This window comes from Acomys russatus, chromosome 6, assembly GCF_903995435.1.
Source record: "Acomys russatus chromosome 6, mAcoRus1.1, whole genome shotgun sequence".
NCBI classification, from domain to species: domain Eukaryota; kingdom Metazoa; phylum Chordata; class Mammalia; order Rodentia; family Muridae; genus Acomys; species Acomys russatus.
Window position 1 is genome coordinate 30,715,579 of NC_067142.1, and position 23,403 is coordinate 30,738,981.

Genomic DNA, 23,403 nt, shown 5'->3' on the forward strand with positions numbered 1-23,403 from the left:
TCAAAAGTCTTTTTTGAGATTTAAAAGAACGAAAATACCAAAGATTTGGAGCTTAACTAATTGAAACAGATTTACAAAAACACCAATCAATCATGTTAGTGCTCTTAAAGAAAAAAAGGACAATGTTCAAAGAAAAAATTAAACCAATTGTCCCAGCTGGAAGAAAAATCTAATTTGCTCCATGCTGAGTGTGGCTCATGACTGAGGACAAGTGGAGTCCTTTCATTTGGTCAGTGTGCATTTTCAACAGCATGTTTCATCTTACAACTGCAAAGCCAGTTTTTCTTCTCTTGGTCATCAGAAGATAAAGAAATAAATTTTAGTGTGGGCAATAAGATGGGACTTGGCAAGTTCAAAATAACTTATTAAAAAGCAACATATAAGACCAGGTGGAGATTTTCAAAAAACTATTAACATTTGAATACACACACACACACACACACACACACACACCTACCTACCTACCTACCTAAAAGGAGACCTGAGGAAATGAGTAAAATATACTGCTTTAGATTCCCTAAAAACCTACCAAGTTGCATGTTTTTTTAACCTTTTTTTTCAATTTATTAATTCATTCATATTACATCTAAATTGTTATCCCATCCCTTCTATCCTCCCATTCCTCCCTCCCTCCCACTTTCACCCTATTCCCCTCCCCTATGACTGTGACTGAGGGGGACCTCCTTCCCCTGTATATGCTCATAGGGTATTAAGTCTCTTCTTGGTACCTGCTATCCTTCCTCTGAGTGCCACCAGGCCTCCCCATCAAGAGGACGTGGTCAAATATGGGGCACCAGAGTTTGTGTGAAAGTCAGTCCCCACTCTCCACTCAATTGTGGAGAATGTCCTGTCCATTGACTAGATCTGGGTAGGAGTTCGATGTTTACTGCACGTATTGTCCTTGGCTGGTGCCATAGTTTGAGCAGGACCCCTGGGCCCAGATCCGCCAATCATAATGTTCTTCTTGTAGGTTTCTAGGATCCTCTGGATCCTTCTATTTCCCCATTCTCCCATACTTCTCTCACCTAGAGTCCCAATAGGATGTCCTCCCCTCTGTCCCACTTTCCTGGTAGGTGAAGCCAAGTTGCACGTTTAAGTCTCTTCAACGTTTACCAATAGTTAGAAAAAAATAACTTCCTAATAATGAAAGTTGCATGATAATATATTCAAATCACTCAGGAAAGACTGCAGACTTTTAAAAACAAGACATACATTGGCAAAGATATTTGAATACAGTTCTCAAAAGCCAAGACACCGAGTCCCTTGTCATGGTCTCCTATGACTGGGGCTACTTTCTAGTGAAAGCCTACTAGATGATTAAAAACTTCCCTAATGTTTTTTCTTAGTTTATAAACTTAGGAGCATCCCTTTCTATGATGTCCCCAGCAGATATCAGTGACTTGTAGGTGCTTTTGTAGAGATGGTTTCCAAGTATGCCAGACTCAAGTCTAGTGTATTGGGTTTTGTTTTGTTTTTTTGTTTTTTTCCGAGATATGATCTTTCTGTGTATACTGGACTTGCTTTGTAGATCAGGCTGGCCTCGAACTCACAGTGATCCGCCTGCTTCTGTCTCCCGAGTGCTGGGATTAAAGGTGTGCGCCACCATGCCCAGCCAAATCTAGTGTATTTAAAGCTTGTTTTTCAGACAATTGACAAAAAGTCTTGAGTTCCAAAACTCCCTTGGGTGTCACAGTGTCTATTGATGGCTTCTGTAAAGCCGATGAGTGCCCTTACCGTGAAATAAAACTGCTCCGTCTCTTGCTGGTTAGCTCTCCTCTTAGCAATGCTGGGCTTGCTCATGAACGTTTCTGAGACTGTTGACTTGACAGACTCCATGGAATTGCTGTATTGGAAGCAGTCAGACACATCAAAATCCTCAACAGTCACGATGTCCTGAATGGTCTGCAGGGTAGCTTCCATGGTCTTTTTCACCTACAACCATAATAGCCAAAGTAATCATGAGAGGCAGGCTCTAACATAGCAGGTGATGGAGCAACTGGGATGAGCTTGAGAGGAAGCATGCCTCGCGAGAGAGGATGCCAGCAGAGATTACAGTCCCCCTTGTCACTGAGCAGAGAGCGATGAACATCACAGGAGCCCAGCGTCAGCACGCTGCTCTCTCCAGCAAACACCTCAGCACCACTACTCCTTTTCTGCCATGTACCTGACTTGGCTCTTTTATGTAATGTTAGCTTTTTGTTTTTTTTCCAAAAAGACTTATTTTATGTGTAAGATGTTTTGCCTGCAGGTGTGTACATCTCATGCGGTGCCTGGTGGCTGTGGAGGCCAGACGAGGTATTGGAGCTCTTGGAATTGAAGTTAGGCATGACTGTGAGCCACCATGCAGGCCCTGGACGCTGAGTCTGGGTCTCCTGCAAGAGCAGCCAGTGCTTTTAACCCCTTAACCATCTCTCCAACCCCAATGCTTATTTTTAAGATTTAATGCTATTTCTTTATTACAATGGAAGTGCAAAGGAAAAGAGAATAAAATAATTGCAAACCAATATTGCCATCATACCAGAACTAGTTAAAATATGTTATAAGTTTAGTCTTTCAATGGCCCTGGTGCTTTTTCCTGATCGTCAACCAATCAATGAATTTGTTTTCCTATTTTCAAACTAAGTGATCCAGACCTAGTCTTTCCTAGTAAAATTAAGACTTACTAAGATATAAGGGAAAAAGCCAACCAAGTGCAACAGAAAGCTGAATTACTGATCAAATTACCCCTTTAAACTAGATATTAAAAGAAAACGTGCTATGTTTAGGGGGAAAAAAAGTCACCCTCTTGTAGGAGGACAGAGATGTCTGAAGTGTCAAAGTCAAAGGTTTCTTTTTAAAACTGCTTGAAAAAGCCAGTCAGGAGTGGCTCATTGCAGAGACTTGATATTGTTTACAGAGTGGCCAAGTGCCACTTTGATTAAATGTGTAGTGGGGAGGGGCACTTTGTAAAAGCTCAAAATAGAGCACAACCTTTGGCAATGTACGGGAACAACTTCCTGGATTTCAAGGGCAGGATTGTAGCAACAGGGAAAGCAAGCCGCCATTTGGCCAGGAAATCTTTGCAATAGCCCGGACATTCTCTGCATGCTCCCTCCACCCGCCCCTGATGGACAGCCACAAGTAGTTCAACAAGGAAACGGTGGCTCCGAGCCTCCTAGGAAGGAAACGCACCTCTTCGTTCTCAATCTTCAAAGTGGATAAGCGGGACTGCAGTTGTTGGCATCGTTGCAGCAGCTCACTCTGGACTGGCTGCTGGGCACAGAGCTGAGAGGCCTGTCAGGAAAGGCAACACGAGGTTAGGAGGAGCATATGCCTCTTTTGAGGATTCCGGAGTTCTCACTGCTGCTCATGAAATGATTTACACTGTATTGTGTCACAACTACTGGAAGGCTTGCAGTTTCTATGTGCAAACAAAACCCAAAGATGATGTATATGTGCATGAACTTCTAGAACAAACAGTACATGAAAGAGATGGGGAAGACCATGTGACTCTCTTTGGAAGCCATAGGCAGGCGGGTGGTTGGAAGGCATAGGTTTAGCAGTGGCTGCAGGTCTATGGAATTCTGAGGCGGGTAGGCAAGAGTGCGTCAGGCAGCCCCTGGTCTAGAAACCCAACACTTTGGCAGTGAAGTTCTTGCCAAAGGTCCAAGTGGTCACCATGCTGGTGCTCTCCTCCTCCTACTTCACACACTAGAGTTAAAAAGCAGGGGAGAAGTGGGCCAGGAAGCTAACTTGCTGCTGTTGGCAGCCAGTATGTTTATAAATCTGGGCCATCTATGAGAGCTTTGACCCAGTGGAAAACAGTTCATGTGAACATGGGAACAAGTTCATGGGGCTATGTTAGAGAGCTCCAGAGGGCATGAGATCTGATGGAACGTGACATCTTCTAAATAGCTATCATTGTACCTTACGAGGTGTGGGCTCCCCTGAAGCCCCCTCCCCCAGCCCCAATTGACTACCAATCAACTCTATCCTCTGTGAAGGAACAGCTGATGTAGAGTCTAGTGATACAGGTAAGGCGGTGACATGATATAATCCAATGTCCTGGATCCACGAGAGGCAGAAGGCTGGGAGGTGAACGGCAGGACCCATACGGAGGCAGTGCCTGCCACTTTATTACCAAGTATCCTTTAGCTCTTATCAGATGAGAGACATCTGGATAGACTTGGGCTCTTTCACCCTCAGCAAAGAGTGAGTATATTCATATTCATATTCATGCAAACCATTCTCAAAAAATAAAACTTCTCTTCCAATGGAGGGGACTGGAAATTGACCTTTTTTTCTCCATTGGTATTTAAGATTCCAACTGATTTGACCTCTTCTTAAGCTGAGAGGCTGGCTCAAGATCTGGAGCTGATTTCACTCTGGCTTTTGGATAAGCAGACATACTAGAGAAAGCTTGGTGGCCAGATGGGTTGGTGCCAAGAATGAATTTTCTGTCTTTGGCTGCCTGATGTCACCAGTCAGGCATCCAGTGCCCCTCAAACATTTGGGTGCACCAACAGGCGAAACAGGCACCGACTCCTAGTGCATCTGAGAGCTGCTGGTATCAGCTCATGTGCTGTGGCCCAAGAACACTAGTGTGACCAATTTCAATGCTTCCATTAAAGTGTCACTTAAATTTTGGTTTTTTAGAGATGGGGTTTCTCTGTGCAGCCCTGGCTGTTCTGGACTCACTTTGTAGACCAGGCTGGCCTTGAACTCACATTGATCTGTCTGCCTCTGCCCCCAGAGTGCTGGGATTAATGGTGTGTGCCACCACGCCTGGCCCTTTGGCCCTATTTTAAAGGCTTGCAGGCAGTTTCTTCCTTCTGTCTACAGACAACCCACAATGAGGCGGAAAGACTGGCAGCAGGACCCAAGAACGACTTGACATCTCATCTCTAAGCCAAATGTGAAATCATGCGAAGTTCTGCTCCTTTTTCTGGTTAAGGCACTGATCAGCTGTACCACATACAGGGCAAAAGAATGAACTCTCAATGTTTAAAGTTACCAGGCCTATCACAGGAGAATTAGAGGACAAATCACCTCCAAGCTGTTTCTTTAAGGAGCAGCAAAGCTGCTGATGCATGCTTTGCCAGTCCTCTGCAGTCAGTAGGAAAGGCAATGCATTCCAGCTGTGCTTTAGAGTACGGAAATGTGCTTCTGACAGGGCGGGGAGGGCTGAGTACCCATCATCTGGATTCCCCTTTATGGAGCCACGCTATTTGGCTCAGAAGATAACTCAGTCAATACCAGAAAAATCCAAACAGTCCACTCAGCTAGTCAGTCCCAGGTTCCATTTACTTTTGGGAAGGAATCTCATTGGGAGCGGGAGAAGGGGCTTAGAGGACAAATTTGAACATAAGTCAAAGCAGGTGGAGAGTGGGGCTCCCAGGAGGCTGGTAGCGCCCCTCCCCCCAACTTTAACCCACATGCCGCTGTTTAAGTTTCCCATCTGTTTAGATGCTGACATCTCCTCAGCCACAGCAATGGAAACAAACTGTAAGGGGGTTGGTTCTCCCCACGAAGGAAAGCAGAGAAACCACCTTCACATTTTGTATATAAGTCAGAGATGAGGCACTGCACGTGGCCTGTCTATGTCAGTAAACTGTCTGATTACAACACCACTGCTGTCGGGCTTGGGCAGGGTTGTCCAGAGTCTAGAAGCACAGCTCCTGGCAAGAGCACATTGCTGATGTGTGCTCTCTTCTCATTCACTCCTGGTCTCCCTACCGTGGGGAGCTGAGGAAACTGAGCAAATGTGTGTAACAAGTGGACGAAGTCCCGAGCGAGTGTTGACACGGGCATGGCCATGTCAAGGAGCATGGCCTCAGACCTGTGAGAATGACAAAGCCTTCCCCGTGCTGGTCAGATTTGGAACTGGCAAGGCTTCCTCTGGTCGGTGTGTGGATGGTGACAGTGTGTTCACAGTACAGGTGTTTACAACTGATCAGTGAGGGTGTGCAGAAACTAACAACTGCAGCTTCTACCCTAGATGGTTCCAGCCTGAGACTGCTGGCCTATAGACGCCTCCTACCAACATCAGCTAACTCCTCTCCGTGCGCTGTACATAATAAGTGGGCTGAGGGCCTGGTGTGTTTCATAGTTGGAATCCTCTGCTAGATCCAGTACAACCTACCCGACCCCAGCTGTTCTCTGTACGTGTCTGTGCTTTCCTTCATTCCCTGGCCGCCCCAGTCAGGCTTCTGGGACACAGTTACTTGCGACAGGGTGGGCTACCCTCTGGGAGAATCATCCACTTTACACCTCAGGCCAGCTGAATTAGATAGACTGTGAGCCTGGGCTCCGGGAGAAGCACATCAGTCAAAGTCAAAGAGATACTGCCGGGGCTGAAGGAGTAGACCACAGCTTGGCTGACAGTAAGCCCCTAAAACTATACACAGGTCTAGTAGTAATTCAGCTCCCTTTGGAGAAAGTGTACAAGCTGAGGACGGGCCTTACCATGTCCCCCATGTGGGGCTGGAACTCAAATTTCACAGGGGGGCAGAAGACATTGTTGTACATCTCCATGAGTCGCTGCTTGTCACTGGTGGCGTCCAGGTTTTCGACTGCATTTTCAATCGCGTCCAGACCCTCATGTTTTGATTGTTCCAGATTTAACTCAGCAGACAGGAAGGTGCGCAGGGCCCGGTTCAGGCTGGCATGGTAGCCTAGGTCACAACACTGCTGTGGGAAGGAAGAAGACACATAACCATACCACATATATCCCAAGGCATGACAGAGAGGGAAGTGGTCTCTGGGGCACATTTGACCATATCAACATGACTGACTGACTGACAGCAATAGGGAGGAAGCCGAGATGACAATTTCCAAGACCTGAGTAAAGATTTCTTGGGGCTGGAGAGATGGCTCAGTGGTTAAGAGCGCCGCCTGCTCTTCCAAAGATCCTGAGTTCAATTCCCAGCAACCACATGGTGGCTTATAACCATCTGTAATGTGCTATGGCTCCCCCTTCTGGCTTGCAGGAGTACATGCAAGCAGAGCATTGTATACATAATAATAAATAAATAAATCTTTAAAAAAAAAAAAAAAAGATTTCTTAGTTCTTGCCACCTAGGTCAGTGGTTGGTTAGGCATACCATTTAGGACACTGAGGTGCTCAGACAGAAGACAGTTCATAAGAACCCAAGAATGAGAGCTAATCAAATGTTATTCCATAAAAACGAGAATAGCCAAGAGTTAAAGAATCCTGTTCTAAGCCAGGCGGTGGTGGCGCACGCCTTTAATCCCAGCACTCGGGAGGCAGAGGCAGGCGGATCGCTGTGAGTTCGAGGCCAGCCTGGTCTACAAAGTGAGTCCAGGACAGCCAAGGCTACACAGAGAAACCCTGTCTCGAAAAAACAAACAAACAAACAAACAAAAGAATCCTGTTTTACTTTCTTGTTTGTCTGGCGAAGGCCATAACAACAAAATTCAACATGATTCCCTGAGGGCTGCTGTGGTTAAAAGTCGCTACGTAGCATTCAGGAGTCAGATTCTGGAGCTGTATCAGCAGCAAGTTCACATCCACTCGACTCCAGGTAGGTGGGAGAAGGAGAGAACAGAAAGTTGATTTGAGTCATGACATCAACTTCCAGTGTTCTGGGACGGGCCGGAGTTGAAGAAAGCTAAGCTAAAAAGTTCTAAATATAAGCATTATTGGGGACATTCTTATCATGTCTCTGATTTTCAACAACAAAAATGAAAAGAAAATGCTATGAAAGAGGCAATTGTAGGGGCTGGAGAACGTAGGTCAGTTGGAAAGGGGGTCTGTCTACCATGCACGGAGACTTAGGTTTGAACCCCAGCACTGCATCAACTGACTGTGGTGATGCAGGCCTGAAATCTCAAGCGCTCAGGAGGGGAAAGCAGGAGGGTCAGAAGTTCAAGGTCACCCTCAGCTACTTAATCAATTCAAAACCAGGGCTGGAGGAAGAGCTCAGGGAGTAAAGTCCTTGTGGTGCAAGAAAGAGGGATTCCTTCTGATCACAAGCCTATGTAAAGAGCTGGATGAGGTGTCTTCAGGCCCCACACTGGGGGGCGGGGGGAAGGGGAGGAAAGGGGTTGATGTTAGCTAGCATAGATGAACAAGGCCAGGGCTTGAGAGATGGCTGTGTAGTTAAAGGTGTTTCCGCTCTTGCAAAAGACCTGAGTTTGGCTTCTAGCACCCGTGTCCAACACTCACAACTGCTTGTAACTCCAGATCCAGAAGATCCAACATTCTCTTCTGAATTCATGTGACACCTGCACTTATGTGCACATATTCATTACACACACACACACACACACACACACACACACACACACACACACACTAAACAACACAAAAGCAAAGGAAGATGGGTCTCTGCTGAGATGAACTGATACTTGAAGTTGTCCTCTGGCCTCTGCATAAATGTGCATGCACTCTCACACATGTTAGCACACATGCACACAGGAAGAATAAAACAACAACAACAACAAAAGTAGAGGTAGAATCAAGTAACCCTGGAAAAGCTACTCCTATTCCATGCCTAGACCCGTGTCCTTGACAGTCCAATGAACAAATGTGACCAGTCTAGTGGCTTTCAAGCTGTAGATCACAGCTCTGAACTTCAATGTCAGCATTCGGGTTAACACCGAGAAGGGGATAGGATGAGCTCACTCAGCTAGGGGGCCTTAGAGCCTTTTTATCTTTTCTTTAACCAGAGCACTTCTGCTCATTTTTCTATTTAATAAACTGGGATTCTATGTGTGGTCTGCTTTGAAGAATAAGTTCTTAAGAAAAAGTCTGAAAAAAAAAATCTTTGGATTAAATGTAATTCCCAATGCTCTTTTCAGCAATGGCATTCTGTGATACGATGACAATATTCCCTGCCCTTCCAATAAAGAACCAGAGAGCCAAATTCCATGGCCATCAATTATCACCTCTATTATTTACACGGCTTTGATGTCCAGAGCCTAAGAGGACACGTCAGAGAGAAATCTCTGGCTAGAGTAAGACCATCTGCCTGACTGTAATTTCACTGCATAAATAAGCATCAAATTAATCTCCCTAGCCTTTCCTCTTCATCATGATCACTTCAGGAACAGCCACTATTGGGGAAGAAAAAGCATGTGACAGGCAGCCTCCTTCCAGGCAATGGAGCACACATTGAGCTGAGCTCTGGGTTCAGTGCCAACAGACTCTGGCAGGTGCCTGGCTTCAGCAGAGTAACAGCAGCGACAGCATAACTATAGGCAGAGGATGGGGAAACATGAAATTCAGTTGGAGGAAGAGCAAAGGAAATCTAGACAAAGGCGGCTGATTGGGAGGCTGCACGTGCAGGGCCCCTTCTTCCTCTAGGAGATGCTGTTGAACTAATTAATCAGGCTTCTATTGAACCTGCTGATCTTCTGGCCTAGCTCTAAGGTGCCCTAGAGTTCCTAAGATGAACTCTATACTTCAAGGTGCGGTGAACAAAAATATCACTGTCAACAGTGTGTGGTGGGGGATTGAGGGAGACTTAGGCAGGGTGTCCCTCAGAAATCTTCATATAGTTTAGAAACCTCACTTTCTTCTCTACCCTTACTATCTCTATCCTAAGCCTTATTTTATAAGAACAGGGTTTTTTGTCCCTGTTGAAGAATGAAGAATACTTATCCCTACCCAAGGTTAAGTTCGCCTTCAGTTTGTACATGTCAAGCCTGCTTTTGCTCATTAAGGACAACGAACTGTTATGTGCGTCCTACACTTTAACCCCCATAATCACCACCACTCAAGTTTTTCACACAAGGAAGATGAAAGCTCAGTGAAGTTACATAACTTGACCAAATAAATGAACAAACAAACAAATAAAAACCCCAAACTATAATTTGTGCACATCTCTACCACTCAGCATCACTCCTTTTCTGGCCACCGTTAGCATCTTCTGCTGAACTCCAGTGGTGTACTCTCTGCATAAGACAGAGTGTTGAAAAAGCACAGGCCTCCAGCCTAGAAAGCTAGCTTACCCCCTCTACCAGCTTTGTAGCTGGCTGTGTGGCAAATGGACAATACACTTCACACATACCTGGCCCTGTGTAAAATAACACCACTCACCAGCATCCTCTAATCTACTGACCTTTACCCTTCAGCTCCTAGCATTTCTTTTCCTGAAATACTACCCTTCACTTTTACCTGTTGGAATCAGACTCAATCTTTAAGATCCAAATTAAATTCTCAGCCTCTGGGAAGCCCGCCAGTCCTGCTGCATTCCTGGTCTCACTTGACCCCAGCTGTATTCATCCTTCTATGACCTCCGATACACGCAGCCATTCCGAGGTCTGCCATTTCACATCACTCCATCCAGAACGCAGGTATCTTAGGGTTTTTCAGTATCTCACTCTTGTTTATAATTTTTCTTAGTAGGTGTTATTTACAGAAGGCATTCAATAAAATTGATTGATGGATGCCACAGGCGAAGAAGACTCCAGCCTCTCTGGGAATCATCTAGTGGGCTGAGTACTGGCCCATGTGCTCTACTGCATATAGTCTAAGAACAGCAGGGAGCTTTCCTATGCAGGAAATCTCTATGCCTCTGTTTGTATGACCATTCTGTAGCAGAAGCTGTGCCAATGAGTTAGTGTCAAACTTACAATGTCCTCTGGTTCTACCATGCTCTCAGCTAACCTAGGAGATGTGGACAGGGCCTTGGCCATCTGCATATTTGTAGGGGCAAAACTAAGCCTTCAGCAAAGGAACAGTATCTGTGAGGGTTAAGTAAATGAGATGTGAATATTGCCCATGAGAGTCCCAATGGGTAGAGGAACGCACAATTCTGTTTATATCAGAAACAAATTGTTATGAGTTCCATGGCCATGTTGAGTTTCTTTAGCCATTTCTGTATTACACAAATGCTATAAAAACTCTCAGGAGAAATAAAATTCTTATAAGCAATTGAATGGCAGACCAGACCATTCCAAGGTGTGAACTTAAGGCCACAGTTTGTTATCCCCTCATCAGCTGACATTTTTCCTCAGAGAATCTAGAGAAGACTTAGACACAACAACAAATCAGTGCTTCATATCACCCTTCAATTTCACAGAGTAGAGAAAACAACTGCTTTCCATAAAACTACACAGCAGGCAAACCAAGTTCTCTCATGCCCTATCTGGGTGTGTATGGCACCAGACTTTCTATCCAGGTATGGGCACTCCCAACCCTCCAGCTACCCAAGACGACACTGTCCTGTACTTGGTTTCCCCACCTGCTCCCAGGCCAGGAGATAGGTGTACAGGTGAGGAAATGATACAACAATGAGCCCACAGTTCTTAGAAACTACCAAGTGAGATCAAAATGCCTCTTTGGGCTTAGAGTCAAGTTTTTTCCCCAGTATGTATAAGATGTCTCATGTGGACTCTTACAGCCTGAGTTTATATTAAATCTTTTATTATACTATACAAAGAAATGGGAGGTTAGTTCTTATGCCAGTTAAATGACAGCAATTAAAAACAGCTTTTTATTTATCTTTAATGTCTTAACTGCAGACTGAGTGAAACCTCCGGAAAGGCGGTACAGCGGTGGCACATGACATAGATAGCAGTGGTCTGGAATGACACTCATTCCATGTCTTGAGGGATCCCCCTGATATGTCAATAAAGCAGAGAGGAGGCCCTGAAAGCTAGAACAGTTCTGGAAACAAGGTAGAAGCTGCTCAAGAGGGATGAGGATGATGCAGAGTGTAAGAAGAAATTCTGAGCCAATCCTGGTCCTCTCCTTGGCAGGCCTCCTGTGCTCTTCAGTTCTTCATTCAGCCGGACTAGATCCCTCATAAAGGGGAAGGAGAGCATGCAGGAGGGAATAGGATTGGCTGTAAGCAGCTTTACTGACATATCAGGGGGAGAGGAGGGGAGCAGAGTTTACACAACATATGGATAGGAAATCAGAATTTAAACTGCACAATAACCTTATGTCTACAAAGAGCAATGTTCAGTCTACAAAAATAAAAAATAAACAACAAACAAAATAAGATACAGTCAGAACACAACCCAAACAAAGAACAGTTTACTCATGGCCTGGAATGCTGCCACCTTGGACTGGTTCACCACCCCCTAGACCTGTTGAGTAAGCACTATTGAGGCTGCCTTCTTTGCCAATGGCTCTTCAAACCACATCCTGGGAAACCTAGGCTCTCAGCAGGCTATTGTTTTATTTCAAGAGGGGAAAAAAGTACAAAATATCTTGGTTCTTATATGGTTTTTGAAGTACGTGCTCATGCCTGATGAAGGGCCTATGGATTACAAAAGTCGTAACTTATACAGCAAAAGCCTCTCTTCTCCCAAAGTAAGTACTTTATTGAAACTGGTACAAATATTCTCTAGGGGCAAAAGGAAGAGGACAAACCAGTAAAAAGGGGTGTAACACCCTGTCTGGTCTAACTTTTTTTTTTTATCTTATTTATTTTACCAAATGTGAGATAAATAGTAGAAAGTGAACATAAAAAGTGGCTGTCTTCCTCTTGCTGAGAATGGGCGTCTACCAACAGTGGAGGGAAAGAATAAAGGGACTGGTTTAGGGTTTTGACCTCCACTGAAGGACAGTGTTCAGATTGGCATCAACAAGCAGAGAGAACAAAGAGGAGCCTGAATAGAGACCAAGGCTCAACTTACCAGCTGAGACGATGACATCTAAGGCCTTAGGAGGCCAAAACCCACTGATCAAAACTTCTTGGCTGAAAGGATACCAGTCTGTATTTTAGAAAAGTTCCCCCAGCAACTCTGATGTAGGCCAGATTTAAACAGTCCAAGTCTTTATTTTACCAGGAGCAGAGGGCCAGGAAATAAAGCAAAGTTCCAGAATGGTTCAGTAGCAAGCCTAAGATGTCCTAACTAGTTACACAATAGTGAATCTGAGCTCAGATCCCCACATGAAGTAAAGCATAGCAGGTGTGCTTGTGAAGAAACGGAGGAAGAAAATCATGTGTGTCTTACAAGTTCAGAGGCTAATGCTGTGAACCCGAGGCAAACACCAGGGCTCAGAAAGGGTACTGCTGATGCTATTCAGCTGGCTCCCAAACTCACTTTAGTGACTGGAAGGAGACATGAGAGAGGGTATGCTTATATAGCTTCTTATAAAGCTAGCCCAGGACGGGGCCAGGCTGCAGTCTGTGTGTGTGTGAGAGAGAGACATTTTAGGACATAAGGATTAAGGAGAAGCAGTAAGAGATCAAAGCAAGACTAACGCGTAAGGTCAAAGGCAAATGGCTGTGCGTGCTGCCTCCGTAGCATACATGAATATTCATCCCCTTCTTTCACTCATTTTTGTGCCATCTCTCAAAAGAGAACAGGGCAGATGTCAGTAGCATCTGGATGCTTTCTAGCCAAGACCCCAGTGTGCAGCATAACCTTGGGCAAGTATGTCTCTTAACAAATTAAGGCAGCATTGTCTATCTACAAGGGTGATGTGACAACAAAGTGAGAAGACCCCAAGAAACACGACCTGAAAGAAACATGAACTGATAGACAAACATAAAGCAAGGTATTTAACTCTTCTTGTCATCACTTCTTTCTACAAGCTTCGATGTAAGAGGCTATTTCTTGACAAACAGAAGAGCACAGCAGTCAGAACATTGGTTTAGGAATCAGAACTTGGTGTCTATTTAGTCTCAGCCTTTTACTAACTCTGGGCAAACCACTAAACTCCCTGAATGTCAGTCAAACGCAAGAAGAGATGGTATTGCTTTTTTTGTCTCGTGGGACACTGAGAGGGGTGAAGGATCCCAGTGTAAAGTGCATCACCTTTACACAACTGATCATGGCTACTACTGTTCCCACAATGGCCAAGACGCCTGAACACAGAAATGAGGACATGACTAGGTTTCTGAAACTAGGCAAGAGGTGCCCACAGCCTCCCACCCCAGCTTTAAGTACTTACATCAATAATATCAGACAGGTCATGGATGTAGTACTTGAAGACAGATGCATTGGTCGCCTCCAAAGCCAATAAATACTCATTCCGGGCTTTAATGGCTTTCAGCTTATTCTCTGTGTACTTGGCTTGTCGCTAAAAAGAAAATGCAAGTTCACTTTTAGTTCCTTTAATTAAAAAATACAAACATTTACTTATTTCATGGTGTGTGGTGTGGGAGTTTGTATGCTAACATGCCTTTGTGTTTCTGTGGAGGTTGGGAGGCAACTTGTAGAAGTTGTTTCTCTCCTACCATGTGAGCTCAGGTTGTCAGGCTAAGTGGCACTTACCTGACGAGCCATCTTGTTGACTCATCTGTATTTATATCTCTATCTATCTATCTATCTATCTATCTATCTATCTATCTATCTTTTAAAGAGAAGACTGTTCTGTGACAGATGAAGGACAGCACATCAAGAGCCTCCACCCCCACCCCCCCTTGCTGCAGCTCCCTGTGTACACCTGCTTCCAACTGGATTCCAACCCTGATGAGCGAGATGAATGGTTCAGATGTGCACTCTACCTTGGTTCTGTCTCCACCCTGCTGTCAGCCTTGAAGGGGTGCCTCTACCCCCACCCCAAACACTGGGACCAAAAGTCAAAACATAAGGTCCAAGTCTCCCCTATTTCTCAAAGCATAGGACTTTCACTTAATTTGGAAAATGGGCTGAGAAAAGTGACTACTGATTCTCGTCAACAAACTTGAAGTTAAAAATCTGAGAGCTCATTTGCTTAGGTTTTTCCCAATAGCTAGGACTCCTGGCAAGACCGAGAAGGACTCTCTGGTCATTAGGCACTAAAGGAACCAAGAACTGCTTTGTTCAGCTCTTCGTGGTACCTACTGGGAAATGATGCTCCCTTCCGAGCATCCCTGCCTGTCTCTACAGTTGCAGCGTACACATACCTTCTCCTTCATCTTTTCAATCTTCTTCACTGAGCTCCTCCGGACATGCTTCTCGTCAATGCGGACGTTGGCTGTGGAGTCAGGGGAGCGGGGGGTCTGCCGGTCTTCTTGCTTGACTGATTTACCAATCTGCTTCTCTTCCTGCTTTTCTGCTTCCTTTAGTTTGCTCTGAGCACTGATACTGTCGGCATTGTACATGTGATATGTCTTCATGACCTGCAAGACATTTCCCACCCAGAAGTTAGGCCAAATGGAGCCAACTTTGATTTAGAGACTAACAAACTCAGCTGGGCCTCTCCCACATGAAGCAATTTTCACGTCTTCTAGCGGGGAAAGGCTCCGAAAATTCTGGACTGCTTTATCTCCACTAGGTACCTGCTCTCACAGAAACACATCAACACAGCTACCATTTACTGAGTACTTAATATATTTTTGGCTTTGTGCCGAGTGCCACACACACACATTTGTTAATTTCATTCGTATAACAATTCTGCAACCTGGACAATGTCCTGTGAAGGCTGCAGACCTGCACAATTCAGGTAAGAGCTTTGGAAAGAAGAAAACGTCTATCAAGTATAACTGGAATTGGCCACAAGCAGGAAGTAACATAAAAATTAGGGCATAGGGTCAGGTACGGTGGTGCATGCCTTAAATTCCTGCACTCTGGAAGGAGTGTGGCAAGATCTCAGTGAGTTCAAGGCCAGCCTGGTCTACATAGGGAGCCCCAAGATAGACAGGACTACACAGGGAGACTTTGTCTTTAAAAACCAGGGGAAAGGGGGCTGGAGAGATGGCTCAGTGTTTAAGAACACTGCTCTTCTAGAGGACCCAGGTTCAATTCCTAGCACCTACATAGCAACTTACAACTGTATGTAGCTCCAGTTCTAAGGATTCTGACACCTTTGTACCAATGCACATAGAATAAAAAAAAAAAAGGGGGGGGGGAATGTAATTTTTGAAATTTTCAAGAGCTATTATCTAGGAATCAAATACTATTTTTTAGCAAGAAGGTCAGGAAGACAGACTCTCAGCTCATTTCCAGTCTTCCCAAGTATATTACTTCTAGCCAAACAGGGGTTGTCCTTACTCTGCAGGAAGTTTCTTTTTCCACATAGGCAGCATCCAGATTCTATGTGGGATTAAAACACTTGATAACAAATCAAGCAATCGTAAATTCACAAGCGCTGAAATTTTGATGTCACGAGGTTTCTTTGAAGACGAGAAATAGAAAGCGACCCCCTATCACGAATCACATCTAGCATTCAGGGCACACTGTCGGGCTTTGTGTGTGCCGCCTGACTTGATCCTCAGAGTACCTATGATGGACATGTTTGTATTTCTACCTCTAAAGAAGGCAGGTCTCCACCATATCACCTCTGGCACCGGAAGTCTTACAACCAGTAAATGGCAAAGTCAGAATTCAAACCTAGGTTCATCTAACTCGACAGTCCCCATCTTAGCTGCTAAGTGACAGTGATGATCCTCTGCAGAGGACTGAAGCTGAATTAGCTAGGAGGCAAGATAAAGGACAGGCAAGGGAATCCTGAAGAAAGAAACTGATTTCATCTAGGAAAGAAACTGCTCAGCTGAGGGTAGGGTCGCAATCGGGGGCTGTTTTAGACCCCAGGTAACAGCTGGCAATGTCTGGGACTTAGAAGTTGCTAGTAGGTAGAGATAGGGATTCGTGAAGCGTCCATAACCAAAAGGTGTCTGTTTTAGAATGTCAGTGGTGCTGAGGCCGGGAAAACCTGGCACCTCCTGGGTGTACTTAGGTTCACTGAAGTTGCAAGAAGGAGAAAGAACACAGAGGTTCAGTACAGTCTCAATTGTCTCTCCTGTTAGACAGAGTAATTTAAATATTCACCTCACCCTGAACCTGACAGCATTTTCTGGAAGCTCCACCTTGCTTATGCTTAAAATTTTCTAGGAAACCTGAGTCAAGCACTACTTTTCCAGGTGAAGAAGAAAGGCACCTGTCCTGCTGGCTGAGGAAGGACAGGTAGGGTTTTTTTTTTTTTTTTCTTTCCATTTTTCACTTGAATGAGACTAAGGAATTCAAGCACTAGAGTAAAACATTATAAAACAGTGAACTTTTATTTTATGAAGTACAGGATAAAGAGGAATCATGGCAAATGAACATGGCAGGTCAAAACACTCAAGATACAGTAAAACCAGCAACTTACATTGTTCCTTGCCCTTAAAGAAACCTCTCATTCCTGGGGTCCTGCTCAAACTACGGCACCAGCCAAGGAAAATATAGGCAGTAAACTTTGAACCCCTACTCAGACCTAGCCGATGAACAGGACATTCTCCACCACTGAGTGGAGAGTGGGGTCTGACTTTCATACAAACTCTGGTGCCCCATTTCTGACCACGTCCCCTTGATGAGGAGACCTGGTGGCACTCAGAGGAAGGATAACAGGTCATCAAGAAGAGACTCTATGAACATATACAGGGGGAGGAGGTCCCCCTCAGTCACAGACATAGGGGAGGGGAGTAGAGGGAAAGCGGGAGGGAGGGAGGAATGGGATGATACAAGGGATGGGCTAACAATTGAGATGTAATATGAATTAAAAAAAAAAAAAAAAAAAAAAAAAAGAAACCTCTCAAGACAAGAAAATAAGGCATTACCCAATCTGAGAAATTAAATTCTCAAAGATAGCATGACTTTTTTCTTTGCACTCTCTTCCATAGTTGGGAAATATCATATATGCCTCACTTTAAAATATGAGCAGGCAGCCAAATGTGATGGTGCACATCTTTATTTCCAGCATTCGGGAGGCAGAGGCAGATGGATCTCTGAGTTCGAGGCCAGCCTGGTCTATAGAGCAGGTTCCAGGACAGTCAGGGCTACCCAGAGAAACTAAAAAGTCCCAGACATTTGAGGAAGTTCCCAGTGTTTTATAGAATAAACAAGACCAAAGTAGGCAACTCAGAGGAAACACAGTATAGAGAGAAGAAAAGGCTGAAAGCAGGTTATCAATAAGAGCCCCAGAGAGAGGAATGAGAACGGAGAAGATACAGCACTGTGAAGACAGACCTCAATGAAGGGAACTGGGGAGAACATAGGGTGAAAACCTAAGGCTTCTTGGCAATTGGCAATTAGGAGTCAATTCTTGAGTGTTCCTGCATCTGTTTGGATCCGCTGCTGGGATCCACTGTCTCAGAGGACAGCTAGGCCCCTGTGAAGCCTAGGGAGTCTTGTGGAAAAGTGAGGGGATGGACAGAAGGACCTGGAGGTGACAGGAGCTCCACAAGAGACCAACAGAGCCAACTAACCAGGGCCCAGGGGCCTGTGGAATCTGAAGCAACAACCAAGGGCCATGCACGGACTGAACCAAGGCCCACTACACACATGTAGCCAATGGGCAGCTCAGGCTTCATGTGGGTCCACTAGTAAGGGGAGGGGGAAGCTGTCTCTGATATGGACTCTGTTGCCTGCTTTTTGATCACTCCCCCTGGTGGGGATGCCTCACCAGATGACAGGGGAGGAGGACATGCTCAGTCCTGATGGGACTTGATGAGCTGGGGTGAGTGGGTGGGTGGGTGGGCTCCTCTTTTCTAAGGAATAGGGGAAAAGGGAGGAGGAAAGAGGGAAGGAAGGTGAGACTGGAAGGAGAGGAGGGAGGGGGTTATAATTGGGATGTGAAGTGAATAAATAAATAAATAAATAAATAAAAAAGATTCAATTCTTGTGCCTCTCCAAGGAGCATGACCTATACCCCTCGCCATCATAGACATATTAAGAGTTGTCACCTTATTTTTACTTGCTTTTTCATTTTCTGCCCCACCCCCATTTTAAAACCAAATGCCTTGAGTTTAACACTGTTTCTTATTTGTCTTTATATCCCTAGTGTCTAATGCCATGGTCAAACAGACAAACCGTATCTAGGGACTATTAGCTGACACTGTTTCAAGGGGAACACGTGCTGAATTTCAATTTGGAGCAGCTCTGCAAACAGCTGCTGCATCAAGTCAAGGAGACATATTCAGGGATAGTACAGAAGCATAAAACCTCTGACGGAAATAGTCCCAGAGTGTCCTACTACACCCCCTCCCCGCCAGTGTTTCCTTGGCTCTTCACAGCCAATCCACGTGGCTTCCCCGCCTCCATGTATACTCTTTCCTGTGGGGGCTTCCTGGGGTTTTCCAGACACAGCCTCCCTGTACAGTCGAGGCAGACAATCCCAGAGTCCTTTGCAAAGCACTGCCCTCTGACTTCAAAGGCATTCCTACATCAGAAAGAAAAGGAAAACCACTTTACCCTGGCTTACAAGCTAGCCATCTCTTTGTGATGGAGAGGGGATAATGGACCAGCATACATATGTGCAAAATCACTGGGACTGCTCTCTGGAAGAACAGCTGTGGGAAACTCCCCCTGGCACAAAATGCTAAGTCAGGGAAATCAAAGCCCCTTCAGGCAGAAGAGGAAGATGCAGAGGAGCAGCTGGCTACTCGTGCTGGGGTTCTGGAGCTCTTGTTCAAAGGCATCTTTATTTAGAACTACCTGGGCTTTGCCCCTTGGCTCATCAAGGTTTAAAAGTACTTATATGATCAACCCTTGAGTAATTGGTTCCCTCAAAAGAAGGATTCATGGATGTTAGGGGAAACTGCAAGAAGAGCACTGAAAAAATAGAGAGGGTTCTCAATACCGTCATCTCTTTTTCCAGTGCCCCACAAATCACACATCATTTCTATGCTGACAGGGCCAGTGAAAGCAGAGGTCGTTTCCTGTTTTCTTAAGGAGAGCAGATAAGGGAAATGCTCCTTAGAAGAAACTCTCCCTGCTCTCTTCCCAATGCCCAAAGAGCGAGAGCACATGCACAGCAAATGGCTTCCTAAAGCCAGCGGACTGTAGTATCAAGTTCCTACTTGAGGAAGCCACTATCTCATGCAGGGTGACTAACATCCTGCTTTCCCCAAGACTACCAATTCAGCACTAAAAATATGCCCCAGGAAACTATTTAAGACAGGGCTCATTGTGTCATCCTGGCTGGCCTTGAACTCAACAGACCCACCTGCCTCTGCTTCTCAAGTGTTGAATTAAAGGCCTGTGACCACATATGGCTCTCTGTTCATGAGCCCTAGGCTAACCAGCAAAAAGGATAGAAAGCCACTCTGATCTCAGGTCTAAGCTAATCTCGCCCTACATAAGCAACAACTCTTAATTCCAGCCTGCAACTTTTTCAATGATCTATATAGAATCCTCAGTCTCATTTGCTCCCTAACTCTAGTCTGACCTTTTGGAAATATGAATTCTCTAGTCACTAAGAGCCACACAGCAAGCAGGTATCAGAGCATAGTGCTTGCTGCTGCTTCTGGGGAAGAGTTGGGTGGAAAACCAACAAACTTCACACCAACTCTGGTCAACACGCTGATTTTTGCAGTGGGAGGTGTCCCTCCGAGTCCACGAAGCTAGCAGTCAGGGCAGGAGAGGATCTCAGGTGTCTAATTTAGCAACCTAGGGTCAGCACACTCAGGTTTCTCAATCTTGGTACTACTGACATTTAGAATCTGATAATTATTGTGGTAAATTGTCCTACTTGCCTCTGCTTTTTAGATGCCACTAGGCCTCCAACTTCTCCAGCTGTGACAACTAAAAACATCAGCAGACATTGCCACACATTCCACTTTGAAGGAATAGGGGAGACCACACTGTTTACGACTCGGTGTACCAGAGTCTGTTCTGCCCTCTCTGGTACTTCTTGGTGTCCTCGTCTATTTTTTTTTTTTTCTTTCCATTTAGATATAAATATCTAAGCTTTATTTGGGACTTGGACAAATCTTAAGTATACCAGTTTACCTCAAAGCAGAGGGCATCACACCTACTAATTCCACATGTGAATGCTAGTGGGAAGGCTTTACATCTGTATTAACTGTGGGCTCATGGTGGCCACAGATGCAATTGCCAATACTGGTCTGAAGATTAAGCATAGAAGTCTCAGGGCTGGGAGACAGCTGACTACATAGAGGCTTAAGGGCCTGAGTTGGATCCTCAGATCCAAAAGGTGGCAGGAGAGAACCAACTTCTGGGAAAGGTCCCTTATAAACACTCAAAATAAATATTAAGAATAATCAACAGTGGCCAGGAGGCATGGGGCAAGGGTGGGGAGAATCTTCCGGCTTGGCCTTTTTCAGAAAGAACAGCAAGCTCCATGGATTTCTTCCTTATTCCAGCACAGCTAACACACTAGCATTTGCTTTGTTTTGTTTTGTTTTTTCGAGACAGGGTTTCTCTGTGTAGCCTTGGCTGTCCTGGACTCACTTTGTAGACCAGGCTGGCCTCGAACTCACAGTGATCTGCCTGCCTCTGTCTCCCGAGTGCTGGGATTAAAGGCGTGCGCCACCACGCCTGGCTCATTTGCTTTTTAAATCAAATCTTACGAAGGAAGATAAAGCTAACAGTTCTTCAGACACTGTTCTTCCTCTTCTGCCTCACTGCAAAAGCATGACGCTGGGTCTGAGTTGGTTTGAGGTTTGCTGCTTGAGTTTTGAGAAACAGCAGCAAGTAGCAAAGGCCCGAGATGCTTATTTATTCAGAAGATAAAAGAAGTCATATAATAACATGCGTCATTCGTTATGCTAGAGAAACTCCCCAGAAGCACGTCTCAGCTCTTCTTGCTACCTAGAAGATGCTCTAAAAATAAAGAGAAGTAAAGCAATGAAAAGACAAGGTTTAGCAGACTCATCGCTCTGAAAATGGCTCACATCGTGCCATGCTTCTATTTTTAAAAAGTCTTAATTTCATTTGAGAGAAATGAAATCTTGGGGTATAGAGAGCACCACCTATGATTTGGCTCCTGAGTGTAAGAGTCAGAGAATAGAAATTCAAAACAATTGGAGCATCACTGGAGACAAATGAGATGATCCTCAAGTCTATTTGCCAACAGTTGCCATGACATACTGGCCACACCTAAGCTTCTGGATCAAGATGTTAGAATTCTCTGATCTCAGATGCTTGTGAAACACATCATTGCTGCCTGCCCATCCTGCGAAGGAAGGGATGAAGAAGCATGGGAAGGGGAAGGAGGACGGAGAGAGGGAAGAGAGGAGGGAGGGAGGGAGGGAGGGAGAAGTAAATATAGGAAATCATTTCCACCTCCAAATAGGTTAGAGCAATCTGGAAAATGGCACATAGTGCTGACAGAGCCAAACTCTGGAAAGGGTCCAACTGAAGCATTCCTCCTATGGCAGTAGGAACTTCTGTGGTGGGTACATGTTTTCAATATAATTAAGAAAACATGGCTGAGGGAAAACAACCACCAGTGGTTCTGGGGCACATAGCACATATCAGCCTCGCAGCCTGCCATCCGAGTATTCAAAGTAGACTGTATTCTTTTCTTCAAGCCCCCAGCTTACCTCTCTGCCGTGTTTTGCAATGCTCTCCTTGCCTGAAACAGTAGTCTTTTTTTTTTTTTTTTTTTTTTTTTCACATTGCAAACTTTAGGAATCTGCGGGCCCGTTTACAGCACCGGCTCTCATCTCAAACCACAATTAAGCTAAGGTCTGATGCGTAACCTAAGACTATAAATGTTTTCCAATAAGCAGAAGTGCAATGTAGGCTACATTTCTTGACCATGAAGTTTGGGGTCCCTAGCTTGCGGGTGATGGTGACAGCTGTGCTGGTAAACCTAGGCCTTGGCTGGTTTCTCTCAATGGTGCCCCAGATGAAACCAGAGTAAAATTGCACAAGTGGAAAAATATTGTTTGGCTCATTTGGTTTTGAAAAAAAAAATTGAGTGGGGAAAAAAAAAAAAGAAGTATGGGTGGGGTCACCCCCAATGGGGAATATGCACTCTCCTCAGCATCCGCTGAGTTTTGTTGGTGACGTGATTGCTGCTGCAAACTGCCAAATGCTGCTTCTCGCAATGATCAAAGAGCCAGGCAACCCATCTGATTTACCGAATAAAGCTCGTTCAGGACCTTCATCAAATCATCTTGGAGCTGCTGGCCAACTTCTTTACTCTGTAAAGGAAAGAGGAAGGAAGGTTAATTGACAAACAGATGGAGATGGGAGGTGGGAGCAAAGGCAAGAGCAGCACAGGCTCTGCAACGACATAGACTCAATTACATCCCATTATTTAACCTAGTAAATCGGATAACCAATTATGGTCAGATTACTCAAAGAGTTTTAATGAAATGAAATGGGCCCTTTCTATAGCCCAGTAAAGGCAATAATGTAGAGGGAAAATGGGTTACAGCCCTTGATTTCTCAATTGGTCCCAAAAGCAGGCCTGAGAGCTACATCCTACCTAGCAACCGTGGCTAGGTAGACCATGTTTCTCTGATATTTGTAAGCAAACACTCCATTGGATTACTAAGGAAAGTAAGATGTACAACAGGACAAGACAAAGAAAAGGATATAACTACTCAAGGACCCTAAACTCAACAGAAAATTCCAAGCAGGAAGGTACTGTACTTCTAACCTGATAGCACACAGACCAAAAGCAGGCTAGGATCCACAGGACTGGCCTGCACATTCCTTCTCCATAGAAGGAAAAACCACCTCAAATTGAATGCATTTGTTTTTTCTGGCACAGAAGTTAAGGCCTACAGGTCATCCAATCTCACTTGCTTCATTCTTTCCCAAATTCCCCAAACAGTGGTTCTT

General features: G+C 44.9%; 1 protein-coding gene across 1 annotated transcript in view; it reads right to left on the reverse strand.

Annotated features, from left to right (window-relative positions):
* Positions 1-23,403, reverse strand: part of Srgap2 (SLIT-ROBO Rho GTPase activating protein 2) — a 222,880-nt gene that overhangs the window by 50,344 nt on the left and 149,133 nt on the right. Inside the window, exons 5-10 of the mRNA XM_051147348.1 lie at positions 22,695-22,757; positions 14,793-15,008; positions 13,856-13,984; positions 6,445-6,669; positions 3,172-3,273; positions 1,735-1,932 (exon numbers count right to left, since the gene is read on the reverse strand). Coding sequence (XP_051003305.1) covers positions 1,735-1,932; positions 3,172-3,273; positions 6,445-6,669; positions 13,856-13,984; positions 14,793-15,008; positions 22,695-22,757 — 933 coding nt within the window. The remainder of the gene's footprint in view (positions 1-1,734; positions 1,933-3,171; positions 3,274-6,444; positions 6,670-13,855; positions 13,985-14,792; positions 15,009-22,694; positions 22,758-23,403) is intronic.